At 43.7% G+C, this 18529-nt stretch overlaps 1 protein-coding gene across 1 annotated transcript in view; it reads right to left on the minus strand.

The window, feature by feature from the left end:
- LOC149457859 (E-selectin-like) overlaps nucleotides 1-18529 on the minus strand; it is a 228506-nt gene that overhangs the window by 102409 nt on the left and 107568 nt on the right. The window contains exon 4 of the mRNA XM_089683079.1: nucleotides 13497-13682. Coding sequence (XP_089539205.1) covers nucleotides 13497-13682 — 186 coding nt within the window. The remainder of the gene's footprint in view (nucleotides 1-13496; nucleotides 13683-18529) is intronic.

The raw sequence follows: 18529 nt of genomic DNA on the forward strand, positions 1-18529 counted from the left end.
GTTCCCCCATACTGCCAAGTTGGCTTCAGTGACGAGGAGGGAGGGGATGATGAGGACACTGACTGTACTTTGGTGCCTGATAGAATAGAGGAGGAAAGTGAGGAGGAGGCACAACTCCAACAAGGCAGGATGTCCTCCAGGGGCAGGTGTAAGGGCAGCCACCCTATTGCATGACATGACAGAGCTCCAATAGGTGCAGGGTGCTGCTGACTCTCGGCTGACTTCCAAAAGTTTATTGGTGTCAGCTTTTTTTCAGCACATGTGCAGCGGACCGCAGAGTTGCTGCTTTCAGTCTCTATCTGAAGCGTGGCCAAAACGCCAGCCGCTTGGGCACCACAAGCTTGATAAGACATATAACGACCTGCCATGCAGCCCCTTGGCAACAGCACCTCAAAGACCCACATCCTAAAAAAGTGCAGACTTCTCCTTGCTCCTCATCTGGGATTTCTACCCCCCTACTATAATACCTTGCACCTCTCACAGTATAAATACTGTCCCACCCATCCACATGCTCAGCATCTTAATGCTAGCTTGGCCAAATTGCTAGTGTTACAACTGCTGACTTTACATCTGGTGGACTCTGCCCCCTTCCGTGAATTTTCTGAATGTGCTGTACCACAGTGGCAGGTTCCGAAAAGACATTTCTTTCACATAAGGCCATTCCAGCTCTGTACCATCATGTGGAAGGCAATGTTTTAGTCTTGTTGGACAGGGCAGTCAGCAGCAAGGTCCACATTACTGCTGACATGTGGTCCAGCAGGCATGGTCAGGTACGTTACATTTCCTTCACTGGGTAACTCTGCTGGAAGCTGGGAAGGATGCAGGACAGGGTTCAGTGCTGGAGCTTGAATCATCCACCATGCCTCCAAAAATCTTGTGGTGATTTTGCCACATCTGTCTGCTCCACCCCTCCTCTTCCTCTTCCTCTTCCTCTTCCTCTATGGTCTCTTCTGCTGAATTTTCCTCTGAACCAGTAGTGCTACCTAAGCGTTCAAGGGGCTACACAAGAAGTCAGGCTAAAATATGCCATACAATGCTTCAGCTGGTCTGTCTAGGGCAGGGGTGTCAAACTTGTGGCCCTTCAGCTGTTGCCAAACTACAAGTCCCATGAGGCATTGCAAAGCTGACAGAAGAATAACTCCCAAAGACAGAGGCAAGATAGGACTTTTAGTTTTGCAACAGCTGGAGGGCTGCCAGTTAGACATCACTGGTCTGGGGGCAGGAGCCACACTGGGGCACAGTATATGTCAGCTCTGCAGGGGCAGGCTCAGAGGTGGTTGATGTCATGGCACCTTGAGCCAAGAATGGTTGTATGCGACAATAGCACCAACCTCCTCTTCGTCCTCTGACAGGGACACTTGACATGTTCCATGCTTGGCACATGTGAATTTGATGGTGCAGCATTTCTTGCACAGGTACCCAGGCTTACAAGATCTTCTTAGGCAGGCCAGAAAAGTATGTGGCCATTTCTGCCTGTCATACATAGCCAGTGTTCGGCTGGCCACCAGGTGGAACTCAAATTAACATTGTCAGCCAGGTGGAACACAATAGTGGCCATGCTGCAGTGGCTGCACATGCAGCAGAGGGCCATCAATGAGTACCTGTGTGAGTATGGTACAAGGACAGGCTCAGGGCTGCTGATAAAGGATGCATGCACTGTCCTGTCACCAGCTGAGGAGGCCACAAGGATGGTGAGCATGCATGCATCAGTGACACTATCCTTCTAGTCTTCTTGCTAGAACACACACTGTGTGGAATCATGGACAGGGCACGTGAAACAGAATAGTGGGAGGAAGAGGAGGACTTCCTATCCTCTCAAGGCCCCCTTTATGCAGACACCATTTCTGCGGGGCTGCAGAACATACTGGAGGAAGAGGAGGGTGATTGTGACAGCATGAAAGTAGAGGATAACATACAGCAGTCTTCAAGGGATGGTTTTCAGTCGCCAGAAACCCAGGCACTCTGCATGGGCTCCCTGATTCTGCAAAGCCTGTGAAAGGATTTATGGTATCTAGAAGAGGGACCAGTACTGGATGGCAACCCTTCTTGATCCATGTTACAAGGGTAAAGTTTCAGAGCTCATCCTGCCTTCACAGAGGGAGCAGAGGATGAAACATCTTGAGGACGCGTTGAAGAAACATTTGTGTGTAACACTCTCCTAGTTACACTAGGGGGAGTTATCAGCTCAGGTGTAATAGCCAAAGGGGTCAAATTTGTATCAGGGCTAAAGGACTCTGCAGGCCAGCCTCTCTGGAATTTCCCCCTGTTCTGAGGTTCTCAGGGAGGGTCTTGGAGGCAGTGGGTGTATCTGAAGAGTAGCTGGCTGCACCTCTTTAGGAACTTCAGCCAATCCCCAACAGGAGGCTTGGCAAGGGGCTGGGCTCCTTAAAAAGATATTAGAGTCTGCTCAGTAGCAGATGTGGGAGGAGAGTGTAGGAAAGGTGTTGGAGAGTAAAGGAGGAGGCTGGTGGAGGAGGACTGCTAAGATGCCCACTGGGATGCGGCCTGCCTGGGAGCCTGGCTGTGGAGAGGAGAAAAACTTAGGATTCACTGGTCCCCTGGGAGTGGATTCTCTGTGTGGTCAGAAGAGGCCGTTCAGCTATCAAGCCTGGTAACTGCAACCATCCACAAGCTGTGCAGGAGAGAACCTGAGTGAGTACACCTACAACCCCTGGGCGGAAAGGGGAAAGAGAACTCTGGTGGGAAACCAGATTAGCCCCCTTCTAGTGACTGTGCACCTACTAAAGGGAACAGGAGCCTGATCCCCTGCTTAGGAAAGGAAATACTAACTACAGACTGCTGGGTGGAAGAGGAGTTTATCTGGGGTCTGGGGTACTACAACTGAAGTTGCTGGCTAGCACTCCAGCAGTGACTGTGTGGCTTAAAGGAAGAGGAGAGGAGATGTTGGTGATGGAGATGGTTGGGTGGAAGAGTGCAGGAGAGTGCAGAGTGCTCTGAGGCAGCCAGGAGGTCCACTGGGATGGGGCCTGCCTGCAGGCCTGGTGCTGGTGAAGGGTAATGCTCAGGACTCATGGGACTCTACTGAGAAAAACACCTGTAGAACAGGAAGGAGCCATCCAGCTTACAAGCCTGGCAACTGCCACCATCCACATGATGTACAGGAGAGCACCCTGATTGAGTACACCTTCAACCCTTGGCTGGATTGGGGAAGAAGCACTCTGGTGGGAAATCAGATTGGCCCCCTTGCTAGTGACTGTCCACCTTACATAAGGGAACAGGATACGGGTCCCCTGCTCAGGATTAGAAAGAGACTTTGTCCTTTGGAGTTGCTGGCTAGCACTCCAACCATGCTGTCGAAGCCTTAAAGGAGAAGCTGTATAAAGTCAGTAAGTTGTCCTTAAAGTTCAGTCCATTGGGCATCCTATACATCCCTATTCCCTATCCAAGTTAAAATTCCCTGAATAAAAAAACAAAACCAATGCTCATGGCCTGATTTCTTGTCTGTAGATGAACACTGTGTGGAGAACGCTCATTGACTGGCTGTGCAGGGCTACAGGAGGACCCAAATTCAACAGAACCCCCTCAAAGGGGGTAGTGCTACATGTGTAAAGCCTTTCCAGACACTGGGAGGTTACCATTTCCTGGACAATGTCTTTCTGAGGCTTAATTCGGTCAAAGGAAGAGCGATGGAGAAGGTGGCTGGCTGACCGATGCCTTTAAACAATTCTTTAGTCCTCAGCGCCCAGTGCTGTTAGGTTTAGGCAACCATCGGCAGCATCTGCATCATATGGTGCAGGATTATCTATTGGCAAGAGCAGACTTATGCAGGCCATAGATGGGTCGAAAAACGGCAGATTTTTCTTTTAAAAAATGAAAATTCGGTCGTTCAAGCGGCCGACGTTACCATCAATGGTAAAAAAAATCGGCCGATTTTCATCCCTTCTACAACCGGCAAAAAGTGTCCCTGCAGAGAGCTCCGCTATTTCTGACAGTTCTCTGACATTTCCTTCACATTTACAGCGGTTGAAACATTGTATCTATTTGTTTCCATTTAGGATACAGATGTTTTTATTCGGAAACAAATAGATACATTGTTGCAACCGCTGTAAATGTCAAAGAACTGTCAGAGAACTGTCAGAAATAGCGGAGCTCTCTGCAGAGACACTTTTTGCTGGACTGGAATTCTTCTTATTTTCATCCTACTTCTTCTTCTTCTTCTTCTTCTTCATCCTCATCCTCTTCTTCTTCTTCTTCTTCTTCTTCTTCTTCTTCTTCTTCATCCTCATCCTCTTCTTCTTCATCATCCTCATCCTCTTCTTCTTCATCATCTTCATCCTCATCCTCTTCTTCATCCTCTTCTTCTTCATCCTCATCCTCTTCTTCTTCTTCTTCTTCTTCATCCTCATCCTCTTCTTCTTCTTCATCCTCATCCTCTTCTTCTTCTTCATCCTCATCCTCTTCTTCATCCTCATCCTCTTCTTCTTCTTCTTCTACATCCTCATCCTCTTCTTCTTCTTCTTCTTCATCCTCACCCTCTTCTTCTTCTTCTTCATCCTCATCCTCTTCTTCATCCTCATCCTCTTCTTCTACATCCTCATCCTCTTCTTCTTCTTCTTCTTCCTCATCCTCGTCCTCATCCTCTTCTTCTTCATCATCCTCATCCTCTTCTTCTTCATCCTCATCCTCTTCTTCATCCTCATCCTCTTCTTCTTCTTCATCCTCATCCTCTTCTTCTTCATCATCATCATCCTCTTCTTCTTCTTCTTCTTCTTCATCCTCTTCTTCTTCTTCTTCTTCATCCTCATCCTCTTCTTCATCCTCATCCTCTTCTTCTTCTTCTTCCTCACCCTCATCCTCTTCTTCTTCTTCTTCATCCTCATCCTCTTCTTCTTCATCCTCATCCTCTTCTTCTTCATCATCCTCATCCTCTTCTTCTTCTTCATCCTCATCCTCTTCTTCTTCTTCTTCATCCTCATCCTCTTCTTATTATTATTCATCCTCATCTTCTTCTTCTTCTTCGTCCTCATCCTCTTCTTCTTCTTCATCATCCTCATCCTCTTCTTCTTCTTCCTCATCCTCTTCTTCATCCTCTTCTTCTTCATCATCATCATCCTCATCCTCTTCTTCTTCATCCTCTTCTTCTTCTTCTTCATCCTCTTCTTCTTCTTCTTCTTCATCCTCATCCTCTTCTTCTTCCTCATCCTCATCCTCTTCTTCTTCTTCTTCCTCATCCTCTTCTTCTTCCTCATCCTCATCTTCTTCTTCCTCATCCTCTTCTTCTTCTTCTTCATCCTCTTCTTCTTCCTCTTCATCCTCTTCTTCATCCTCTTCCTCTTCTTCTTTTTCTTCTTTTTGTCTTCCTCTTGCAGGTCACTGCTCATGCGCAGATTTTTTATCGGGAAAAAATTGGCCGATTAGCCCATTAATGCCGCGAAAATCGGCTGATCGGCCGATTTTTTTCCAACTTTACCAAAAAAAAAAAAACGGCCAAAATCCCGAAAAACGGCTGACCAAATCGCCCATTAACAATCCGAAAATCGGCCGATTTTATTTTCGGCCGAAAAATCGGCCGATTTTCGACCCATCTATGGCCTGCATTAGAGACCTTTCCAACTAAGCATCCCCTGGGTTACTGGATCAGGATGGATCACTGGCCAGAACTTGCTCAATATGCCTTCGAGCTACTGGCTTGCCTTGCATCCAGCGTGCTTTCCAAACAGAAATTCAGTGCTGCTGGAGGATTTGTGATGGATAAAAGAGTGCGTCTGTATTTAGACCCCGTTGACCAGCTGCCATTTATCAAAATTAATCACTCCTGGATCAACAGCAGCTATTAAGCCTCTGATGCTGATGTAACTAATTAAATTTGTTAGGGATCTGGGATCCCTTAAATACTGCCTATGCTGCCTATCCCATTCCTGATTATGCTAGCTTCCGACAATGTTTTTGGTTTAGGGCACCACCAACATCCAAGGCCCAATTATTCTGCACCTGTTTGACTTGTGCATCTAATTAAATGTTTTTTAAAATTTTTGTCCAATGTTTTAACAATTTTTAATTGCAGGGCACACTCCTGCACCTAGCAAGAGTAACTGTGAGGGGTTACAGTGTTCAGGCACCACCAACACCCAAGGCCCAATTTTCCTGCACCTGTGTGACAGGTGCATATAATTAGTAGAGCAGTGTCCACTCCTGCACTCATCAAGAATACCTCCTGAAGGGTTTCGGTGTGAAGGCACCACCAACTGTTCGCCCACCAAACACCCCACAATGTACTGCGCTCTCGCAGTGCATTGCCCCCTCCCCACACCCCACCCCCACAAATTGGGGGATAAAGCATGGGTCCCCCCTAAATTCCTACCAGACCCTTGAACCGAGCACAGGCCTGGCAGGTCAGGAGAGGGTAGGACGAGCAAGCGCCCACCCACCCTCCCTGCGCCTTATTAGGCCACATGCCCTCGGCATTGTGATGGGGACGAGGGCTTCTTCCCCACAACCCTTGCCCAGTGGTTGTGGGGGTCTGCAGGTAGGGGTCTCATTAGCATCAGGGTACCTTTAAATAAGGGGACACCCTGATGCTGCACCCCCCCTGTGAATGAGTAAGGGGTACTCATTCACTAAAAGGTTAAAATTATGAAAAACTAAAGAGACCAGACTTTTGAAAAAATCCTTTATTGAAAAAAACCCCCAAAAAACTGTTTTTAACAACTCCCTTATCTAAAAAAAATGGTTCCAGCATTGTAACCCATCATCAATCACGGCATCCAGCATTGTCACAACAACGTCGACATGCTAAATTTTTTTTTTAAAAAGTCACCACTAGCTCTGCCCAATTGTTGATGACAGTTGCCGGTCAGGCGTAATCAATTGGCCCAAGCTAGTGATGACGTCACCGCTAGCTCCACCCAATTGTTTATGTCTGACTCGCAAATGTCAGATTGCTGTGAGTGCTCGACAGGTGCAGACAGGTCTGCAGGCGTCGTTTTTATTTCACCGAGTAGTCGTCATCGCAGCAACGCTGGATGCCGTGATTGACGATGGATTATAACTGTGGAACCATTTTTTTTTAAATTAAGGGCTTGTCAAAAACTGTTTTTTTTTTGTTTTTTTCAAAAAAGGATTTTTTCAAAACTATGGTTTATTTATTTTTTCACAATTTAACCCTTTAGTGAAAGTGTAGGGGTACAAGTACCCCTTACGCATTCACAAGGGGGTGAGCAGCATCATGGTGCCCCCTCTTTTAACCACTTGCCTACCGGGCACTTTTACCCCCTTCCTGCCCAGGCCAATTTTCAGCTTTCAGCGCTGTTGCACCTTGAATGACAATTGCGCAGTCATACAACACTGTACCCATATGAGATTTTTATCATTTTTTTCACACAAATAGAGCTTTCTTTTGGTGGTATTTAACCTCTCTAGCAGTATGACTATGTCCATATTTCTGTGCTGAAAGCGGTACATTTTTTTGCATGGAAATATGTTGTTTTTCTATTGTAGGCCTGTAATTTTTAGGAATAACTCACTGAAATCTGTCCGAACAAGAGTCTAGTAAACATCCCGGGTATAATAAAACTTGAAACACAAAATCATAAATTATAATATAATAAATAATCATAAAAAATAATAATCTAATAATACATTTAATTCAATAATATAGTCAAACCAAAAACACTGAAATTTGAAATATAGCGCCAAGTTTGCACATCGTTGAGCTCAGTCGCAAAATCGTTTTCAGTGTCTGATGATGAATTTCCCCGCAAATCATTATCACGCAATTCTGCAAGTGGTTCTGATTTACTATCGCTGTATTCTAGCTGGTCTAAAACCGCTTTTGACCTAAAGGGCACAGGACAAAGCAGTAGGGACAAAATGTATGTGAAATGCTTTGAAACAGTAATGTTTTACTATGTTATTTTAGTGTATTTTGTGAATGTCAGTTTTTAAAATTTTCTAATTTCCCGCCAGTTCCGGCCCCCGTACGTCCTGACGCTTGCAGGGACCGGAACCTGGAAGATGGATGCCGGCATCGGCTGGGGACGCTGCAGGGGACACATCGCGGGAGCGCAGGACAAGGTAAGTGCTGCAGGAAATCCCTGAGCTACGCTACATGGTACTCCCGAGTGTAGCTCGGGGTTACCGCTTTTGGTACTGAAACTTTACCCCGAGCTACATTCAGGAATACCGCCAAGGAAGTTAATCACCATTGGATTTTTTTTATTTTTTGCATTATAAACAAAAAAAGAGCAAAAAATTTGAAAAAAAAAGTTTTTCTTTGTTTCTATTATAAAATTTTGCAAACAGGTACATTTTCTCCTTCACAGATGTGCTTTGATGAGGCTGCACTGATAGTCGGCACTGATAGGCAGCACTGATGGACACTGATATGAGGCAGCACTAGTGGGAATTGATGAGGAGGCACTGATAGACAGCACTGATAGCCAGCACTGATGGGCACTGACTGGTGGCACTGATGGGTACTCATGGGTGGCACTGATGGGGACTGCTGTGTGGCACTGCTGGGTGGCACTAATGAGCACTGATGGGTGGCACTGATGGACACTGCTGGGTAGCACTGCTGGGCACTGATGGGTGGCACTGCTGAGCACTTTTTGGGCTGCGCTGGTAATCAGGGCACTGATAATCAGTGCCCTGATTATCAGTGCAGTTGTTCTCTGTGACACTTGCCGGCTATCAGCAGCACTTTCCTTACACTGTAACAGTGTGAGGAAAGTGCTGCCGATAACTGGCAACTGTATTTACTGTGTGATCAGCTGTGTCATTGGACACAGCTGATTGAGTGGTAAAAGGCCATTGTGATTGATCCTTTACCTTATCATGTGATCAGCTGTGTCCTTTGGACACAGCGAACACAGACCAGCACCGGGTGCGAGCTGCTGGGAGCGCGTGGCAGGCGCATTCTGGGAGAACATCATGTGACGCCCTCCCAGAACTGAACAACCACACTGTAGCTGTCATAGAGTGGTTGTAAAGTGGTTAAAGGGATACCCTGATGCTAATGAGCCCACCTGTCCACAGACCCCAACAAAAACCAGGCAAGGGTTGTGGGAAAGAGGCCTTTGTCCTCATGGGCATCAGTATTTTAATTAGTGCTTTATGTGCATATCAAAAGAGTGTCCTTGGAACTACACATAATGCAAGTTCCATGAACTTTTCTGAACAATCTCATGTTTATAGGTATCGCATGTAGTTGAGGTACAGTTGGGGTCTTATCTGAAGATTAAGGTACCGACTGGATTTCCATACATAGTGGGCTATCTGGTTGTACATAAGTTGTTCTATCGATTGACTTGTGTACAACCAGCTTGTCTGGTTTTTCACAAATGATCAGTACTGCCAGCTATAGTAGGTAGCACTAATCATTATAGTCTGATGGTGGGAAAAGATCCCAGCCAGCTTAATACAATAGCAGAGGGGGGTAATTCCTCCAACCACCTCAAATGTGTGCCTGGGGGGAAACGGCTCATTTCTGTTCGTTCAACCTTCAGGTTAAATGAAATTAAAATGAATGATGTATGACCAGCCCAGACATTAGGCATGTTACTGTGAGATGGGGAAACAGCTCTCATTGTTTGAATACTGTTTGTGTGGAGTAAATTATTGTGTGGAGTAAATTAAATGTTCTGGAGTTACATTCTGCGGTTTAGCCACAAGATGACACTGTTTTCTTGAAGAGGTGGGGTTTTTCACACAGAGTTTAGAGAACAGGAAGGGGAGAGAGAGCAGCCATGTTTTGGAGGATGGTGAATGCAGGTGTCAGGGATGCGGGTGTGACCAGAGATGTGTGTGCTGACACAAGGAAACGCAGGCTTCAGATATGGTATAAATAAGACAATTTATTAAGACTAACAATACAAATATAAACGCAGTGCACCAAACCCCAAGCTAACACAAATACATACAACAAGGTGAAACAAACCTAAACCTAAACTGGTATAGATACACAGGTACATACACATATAGAGCACAACGTAGTCAGGCAGGCCGGGTCGATAACTATCGGGCAGGTAGGTACAGAAGGAGCAGGCGGAGAGAATGGTCAGGGTCACAAGCCAGGGATCAAACAGGAGAAGTCAGCAGAGGTCAGGATCAGGCAGGGTCGGCAACAAGTCAGGCAGAAACAGGAACAGGAATGCAGGTTACAAGGTACAGGGGCCCATGGAAAAACACACACCAAGGCACCGACTGCAGGTCTGGCCATCCCTTAAATACACCACCTGCAATCAGCCCCAGGTGATGGCTAATTGCCAAAGTGAACCTCTGGTTGTTGAGAGCACCCGCTGGCCAGCCCTGGTACTGCAGCCCACAAGGCATCGTGAGTCCCACCACTATTGGCAAGTCCATTCCTGACAGCAGGAACCATGTGAGCAGAGAATCTGATGGCATCCAGGTGTGAGAGCATCCCTCAGTAACCAGAGATGCAGCTAAGTGAAGCTGATTGTGTCCAAGACCCTGATCCTGTTCAGAGAAAGGAAGATTGCTGCCAGGAATGCTGATGAGAGCAAAGGAACAAAGCAACATACACTGTGATACCGCATGCTTGTTGGAGAGACATTTGTTCTGTTCAGAGTCACCAGCGGATACAAAGCAGACCCGGGTCGGTAAGATTGTGCACGCACCTCATTTCAGTGGTGGCACCTAGAGACTGAGTCCAGGCCTATAGTTAGTTAGTTAGGGTCTCTGTGTCAGGCCACAAGTGTTATTACTGATCATTGGAAGGACTCCATAACTTAAAGTGACATTTCACATTGGAGAGCTGATAACATCCCACAAACTCAAGCCAGACTGGTGCTTTGCTCAGGAATACTCAGGCACGTACTACAGGACCAGTTATGGGAGGGGGAATACTGTAGATTTGTGTAAGATTGTAAGCTGTTGTGCTGCGCCGCAGGCTAGCCCACACCGTACACCCATACACTGATTCCTGCTCTTTTAGGGTAATAACGGGTAAGGTGTGGCAGCTTAGTTGTGCCCGCCAGTAGGTAAATTACTACACCTTCTACCTTCATCCATCAGAAGGCGCCGTGCTGTGCAGCACAAGGGTCTCAGCCTTTGGGCTGGGTGTATGTAAATTTATTGTATGTTTCCAGCATTTGTGGTTGTGTTTATTTGCCACATCTAAGTAAAATTCTGTTGTGGCAAAAGCTGGTGTTGGGGTTGCTTTCCTCATTCATGACTTCACTGTATCCTGGGGAGCCCACCCCGGTACACGGCTTACAATACAGCCTGAGTAGAAAAGCCTGTCTTTTTTCAAGCATGCTGTAGAGAAGGACCTTTGCTTTCTGAGTGAAAGCAGTTGTCTCTCTGCAGAGGTCTGCCATCCCCATGTCAGAGCTCAAGCTTTTGTGTTCTGATTATTGGAGAGCTTTGTCTCTTTGGAAATGTGTCAGACCTTTGCAAAGAGTTCACTGCTTTCCCACTGCAAAGGTAATATTTTAAACACCTTCTGATTTAGTGCATCTGGGATGTGTTTAGCGGTTTTAAACTGGAAGATCAGGTATGCTTAATTTACCACTGGTGCTAATTGGTTATCATGATTCTAAATTGAAAGTCACTCTGTGACACTTTCCTTCTGTGCTGAGAATTCCTTGCTGTTAAGGGCTCATGTACACGGGGCGTTTGGAAAACTCTTCTGACCGCTGGAAACTGACTGCTAGAAAACATAGGTTAAAAAACGCCAGTTTAGCCACGCTTGCATAACACGTTTATGCGCATTTAGCCACCTTTATGTGCAATTGCGTTTAGAAGCGTTTTTAAAAGATAACCTCAGGAAACCTTCCCAAATGCCCGGAATGCACTGAAAAATAGTAAATAATTAACTAGAGAGCAGAATCAGAGAGAGCAGCATGCAATGAGATTGCCTGTCTTTTCTGGTTGTATTCACTATGGATCCCATCATGAGCATAATGCAGCACGTTCTACCATTTGTTCCTTCACGCAAAACCTGGAACTGACTGCGCTGGTGTGCTAGGTCCATTTGAATACATGAAAAATGCTTTGCATGCATTTTTGATGAAGAAAAAAGGCTCTGGACAGCATCTGGATATGGACCTGTCAAAAAACATTTCTAAACACAAACGCTTGTAAACACGGTTAATAGCATTTACATGTGTTTACAAGCGTTTGCCGTTTGAAATGCCGGTAAAATCTACTCCTGAATGCAATTTTGGTGCATTCAAGAAAACGACTGTAAACTCGACTGCCTGTAAACGACTATGTGTACTTGGACACATAGAAAAACATTATGTAGAGCTCAGGGGCTGCTGAAAAAAACACTCAACAGCTCCTGAACGTCAGTTTAGCAGCTGCAGTGTACATGAGCCCTAAACCTCAGGAAAGAATGTGCAAAGGCAATGTGTTATTATTTGCCTCCCTGCTTGCCTTTGCACTGGAAATTAAGAATACTTTGCAGTGGCCATGCCAAAATCTGTAACAATGTTTGTTTTATTTAGTAGGCCGTTGATCTAATCCAATATGCTGATAATACACAATACTTCTCATCATGCCAAGGTTGAAATTCTTTGATGTTTTGCTTTGGTTCTCATAAATGAGTTACAGAAATAGATCTTTTTCATTATCTGCAGCAATGCTCATTTCACAGTGGTGATGATGATCACTACTAAACATGATTCTAAGTGAAAAGGCCATGGTGTTAAGTTGTGATTGTGTTGTTTATTTTTAATTATTCATCTCTGTTGGCTTCTCTGTTTGGTCCAGAATAATGATAGTGGTTATTTTGCAAATTGAAAACAATTATAAACCCAATTATCTTAGCAATACATTTTTCTGTCAAAATATTTGAATATGATCACATGTAGATCAAACAGCAATGAAAATCATTTGGGAACTCATTATTTCAATATTATAACATCTATTAGTTAATAAATTATGCTTTGGAGCAAATGATTGTTGCATAGCTGAATTATTGGCAGAGTAGATTTTAGGAAAACCTCCATGTAGGAGAATTTAGATCTGTGAGTCTTCTCCACCTTCCTTGGTCAAGTCCAATTCATTGAACTAAAACAATTCAAACCCACCTGTATGGAATGTACTACAGTGCTTCCAAACGGAAATGTGTATTAAGTCATATACCACCATTGTCACCTTTGCAGTGATTAATAGTAACACTTTCCACATGTCCCGTCTGACCTACTGAGTCTCTTTAATATCTTTACTATATCCCTGATAGTTTCCCATACCATAGTCAGTTTTTATCAAGTAAATAGGCCTAACAAAAATGGCCTTGGAGTCAGAAGAAGACTTATCCTATCTGTTGCTCAGATTACCATGCTACCTCTAGAGACATCAATGGTAGCTGATAATAAAGTCAGGATTTATATGTAGGACAGCATTATTAGAATATTCCGAGCTCTGCCAGGCACCAGGTTTGACAATGAGTTAATACCAGTGGTGCACATCCCATACCTTGGAGGAAAAAAACTATGAATTGTTACCATGTAGAATAGCCTGTGCTAAGAAATATTTGTCAGAAGGGTTTTATGATGGGTAGCAGTTACCTAAACATGTGGGTAAGGGTTCAGACCATGCTCCTGTGTGTTGGCAAAACACAGATTTTGTTCCATTTAATTCATATCCTTCATCACAAGAGAAGTTACAGAATGACATATATTGGAATTTTCCATACTCTTCAGTACAGTTGATTTTTCCATTTGGTGGTATTTGTAGATTCACACATGATGCAGCTGTCAACAGAGAAATTAAACTGTATGAGAACAATACCCACATTATGGACTGTATATGATACACAGTATCTGTTCAGGTATTTACAAACATGACAAGGTTTTTGTATTGTATGGGGGTAGACCAGTCATATTGAAATTTCTGTGGAAAGCTGTTCACCAAGCCACATAAGAGAAGATATATTTGTGATGATTAAACCTCAGCCAAGCACTTCAATTACTCTTAAGCAGTCTTCCTAAGGTATTTAAATCTGCTATATCTAGATGTCTGCTGCGTCATCTGCTGGACAACATACAGTACTACAGCAGTGCAGTCATGCTGTAGCTGTGAACTTGGTCTCAATCAGTACAGAAGTACTCATACACATAGGTGCAAAGTATACTGAGGGAATTCAATAAAGCTGCTGCACCACTTTTCCGACGTTAATTGTTGTTGTTAATGTGTTGCACCTAATTAACTGCTTCCCGACCAACCTATAGCAGAACTACTGCTACAAGGCTGCAAGGCTGCATGAAATCATGTACATATGCGTGATTTTGCATTTCCAGGTAGGGGGCGTGCGTGCGCGCCGCCCTACCCGCCCTGCCATTGGCGGCTACGGCTGTCGATTACCAGCGGAGATTCCCCGCTGGCACCTGGCAATAGCCGAGGAACGCTGACAGGGGAGAGGTCTGTATGTAATCAATACAGATCTCTCCCCTGTCAGCAAAATCATGCTGCTTTGCATTGCTCTGCATAGCAGAGCAATATAAAGCAGCATGCTTATATAGTAAAACAGCACACAGAAGATAATGTGAAACATACACAGCACACAGTTAGCACTGATCACTGTACTAGTGTCACTGGAGATGTCAGTGGCAGTTAGTCAGTTCCCCCAGTGTCAGAATGCCCGCCGCTGTCCCACAGTCCTGCTATAAGTCGCTGACCACCACCATTATTAGTATAAATTGTTTTTTTTTTTAATTCCAGTATATATACCCGCCATTTGTTGGCTTAAATTTATGATGAAATTTTATTTTTTTTATTTGTTTTACTGAATATGCTTTATTGCAAAAAGTCAAAAATATTGATTTTTTTCAAAATTGTTGTTTTTTTTGTTTATTGTGCAAAAAAAAAAAATGCAGAGGTGATCAAACACCACTGAAAGAAAGCTCCATTTGTGGGGAAAAAAAGGACATAAAGTTAATTTGGGTGCAGCGTTGCAAAAAATCGCAATTGCAAAAAATGGCCTGGTCAGGAAGGGGGGGGGGGGTAAATCCTTCGGAGGGCAAGTGCTTAAAAATACGTCCATGACAGTTTTGGTTCTGACAGAAACATGCGCCTAATTCAGGTAGTTCTAATTTGCTCCACTTCTACATTGTGGCACAACAACTGCACCAAATGGAAAATAAATATCAAAATTTCATATCTTACAAAAGTGGAGCTAATTAAGACCAACTTTCTTTTGGCATACAGAGACAGATTTTGCAAAATTGTTTCGCATGCGTTCTAAAAGTGGTGGAACATGTGTCAAACCCAAATACAAGTTCCAGAAAGGTACATGAATTTGGTGCACACTGAGCAACCTTTAGAATGCATGCAAGACACTTAAAAAAAACTGGGCATATATACTGTATAGACCATATTTAAAGGTGTACCATGTAAACATTTGTGCTAACGTTTATATGCATAGAGCACAAATGTACTCTACTGGCCACCGCTGTACTAGCAATGGGCCTTGGTTACTGGGATGTGGGCAGCTTCTCTCGCCTAGCACCCTATGTTGCTTAGGCACAGATGGATTCTGCCACTTAGTGTCTTTGGTTGTCAGGATGAAAGTGGCCTCCACTCCTAGCACCATTGCTTACTGTGATGCAGACAGCTTTTTCTGTCTAACATCCTTGGTTGTTAGGATGCAAGCAGCTAATTCCACCTAGCATTCTAGGTTGCTAGGACACAGGGGACTCTTGTGCCATAGAATCCTTGGTTGCTAGAAGGTAGACAGCTTCTGCTGTCCAGCATTCTTGCTTGCTAGGAAGCATGTAACCTCTGCTGCCTAGCATTTTAGGTGTTTTAATTTTTAGATATCCCTCCATTGGCCATGCTAGACTGGACATCACTGGATTTCCTTAAAATCTTCAACCTATCACCTAATAGTAAAGATTTACCATGTAGGGTTACACTCCTCCTTTTTTCCCTCTAACCTTTTCCTATTTTTTTATCTTTTCAGATACTGTCTGTCACAGGGAGTTGCCAGACAGAGAGTTTATTCCTTCACTATTTTCTTTTTTTCTCTTTTTTCTTTTCTTTTTTTTCTTTTCTTTCTATTTTTTCCTTTCTTCCACATCCTTCATCTTTCCCCCACACATTAATGTAATCATAAACAGAATAGTGGATATATTAGTTAACCAGGTTTGAGTGTGGTAGGAGGTAGGCATAGAAGAAACTGTCCCCCTACACATAGGCTATCATTTTGTCTGCCATGGGTTCATGTGTTTCTCTCTCTTTCTATTCTCTCTTAATAATGCTTGAGCTGGCAGATGGAAAGTCAGATGCAATGTAACGTTTATATTTGGGCTGACAGTGGAGAAACCTAATCACTATCTAGATATGTTAACGAAATACATATTATTTAAGCTGAATTGTATTTATAATTTCACAATTTTTGGAGTAAGGGAGTATTTATAGGGGGTTGCCTTTTTTGGCCACAATCAGATATAAGCAAAGAAATGAGGGATCTGTCTTTCTTATTTGTGTTAACATTTAAGGCTGTAACTCACTAGCTGCCTTGACTTAACACATATCCTAATTAGGACTATCCGAACCATATGCTCCATTTGAGCACAGCATGCCAGATATTTCCCTGGATTTAACCTCTTTCTTTTAGATACTTTGGTAACCTCAAAGGTCTTTTTTGTGTACCCTCTTTTTATTTTCCCTCCTCTTTTTTTCTTCCCCTTACTTAGTCTCCATCATGGTTCAGTCTACCAAAACCCAAACAGTCCTGAAGCGACACTATACTGCCAAAAGTATTGGGAAACCTGCCTTTACAAGCACATGAACTTTATTGGCATCCCAGTCTTCCCAGATCCTGCACGTCCAGTAGACGCCATCTTGGTACACCAGGGTGCATCCAGTACACATTGACTAAAGATAGTTTTTTTGGAGGTTACAAAATAAATTACTGTATCACCCAATATATGGCTTCCATTCAGTAGCCCAAAGAGGCATACAAAAAAGAAGGGTTTGTGAAAAGGAATTCACAGAAAAGCGGCTACATTATGAACAGAATGTGATACTCAGAAAAATTTCCAAAAATTATGCTTTATTACATATAAATATTTGACATATGGGCAATCGCCCTTCACCTCAGTATGAGACAATACACACAGACCTAAAACCATATAAAATAACACCAAGACCGGTCTGGATAGATGTGCTGCAAAGACAATGACCACTAAAGTCTAAAGTCTTTGTAGCACTGGCACATAGGTTAACACTTCCCAAAGGAGGTGTACACAAAAATTATACCATAGGTATATAGTGTCACATGTAATAAATATAAAGACATGTGTCATGACCATATAGGTTCTATCCCATAGAGGGGAATTCCCAAAAATTATACCAAAGGTATGCAATATCACATGTATACAATGCAGCGAGCACAGTGTGCGTCAAAAGAGAGGCATAACCATAAGCCTATGTTAGGCAGCAAAAGGATATCACAAATGAAATGCAGTACAGTCCCATGCCGGAACATGTGGTTGGGGCCCATTCATCTGTAATATAAGTGACTGATTCTTAGGACATTTAGATATAAATAACGCCCCAGTTGTTGCCTGGATGGAGAAACAGATGCAAGTAGCAGAACACTGCTTCAAGTGATTTCTTCACCACAGCATGTGGACTACACACCACTTTTTGTTGAAAACAAGATAAGGCCCAGCGGCTCCTCCGCCCGTTGAAATATATGTGGCATGCCTTGTTTCCTATATAAAGCACCATAATGTCCCCATCCACCTGTGCAATGGGTAGTAGGAAAGAAAAGGATATCCTTCATAAGTACTGCCCTTCAAAAGGTACTGCTGTATGGAACCAAGGAACCACCGCTAACATCAGCCGACATACCGCGGGTTCCGACCTCTCCATGGCGCCTGTGCCGCCTAAGTATGCCTCATGGCATGTGAAGATGGCTACCTCCTTGTAGGTCAGCGTGCGTTCCACCTAGTGCGCATGACCGGAAGTGACGTATCTGACGTATGACGTCAACGCGTTTTGCCGATGGGCGTATCTCACTCAGCTTCGTCAGGACCAATGGGATTCCTGCGTTTCAACCTTCTATTTATAGTGGATTAAGACCCACCCACATATGCAAAAAATTACATTGCAGTTATCCCCAATGGAAGAAAAGGGGCTAAATACTTAGCACAACCGCTGGTCATAGTTAAATTAAAAAGACAGGCGACTGGAAATATCAAAGGGAGGAAAGACTTGACAATTACAGCAATGCACACAAAAGTAAAAAACAAAAATTATATTCAATTGAAAATTACCACACTTTCACCAGGAGATGGCAGTGTTAATGAAAGGATCTCCAAACCTATTTATTAGGTCAAAAATACACAAGGACACAGTAAAAATTACCGCAAAACCACCACAAGATGGCGATGTTAATTAACAAATCCCTCTATAGGTTATTTTGCCCAGGGTTCCTAAACTTCAAATTAACCACTAATAAGTGTACATTTATTCTCAAAGGAGAGGAAAATAGTTCAAAGATTAGTCCCTTCTACACTTCTAGACCTATATTTCAATGTGTACCATCAGGTTATTAGATATCTCCCCAAAGAAGGTTAATCTTAAATATTTA

Source organism: Staurois parvus, unplaced genomic scaffold (genome assembly GCF_062004578.1).
Source record: "Staurois parvus isolate SC_StPar_1 unplaced genomic scaffold, SC_StPar_1.0 ptg000300l, whole genome shotgun sequence".
In the NCBI taxonomy this organism is placed as follows: domain Eukaryota; kingdom Metazoa; phylum Chordata; class Amphibia; order Anura; family Ranidae; genus Staurois; species Staurois parvus.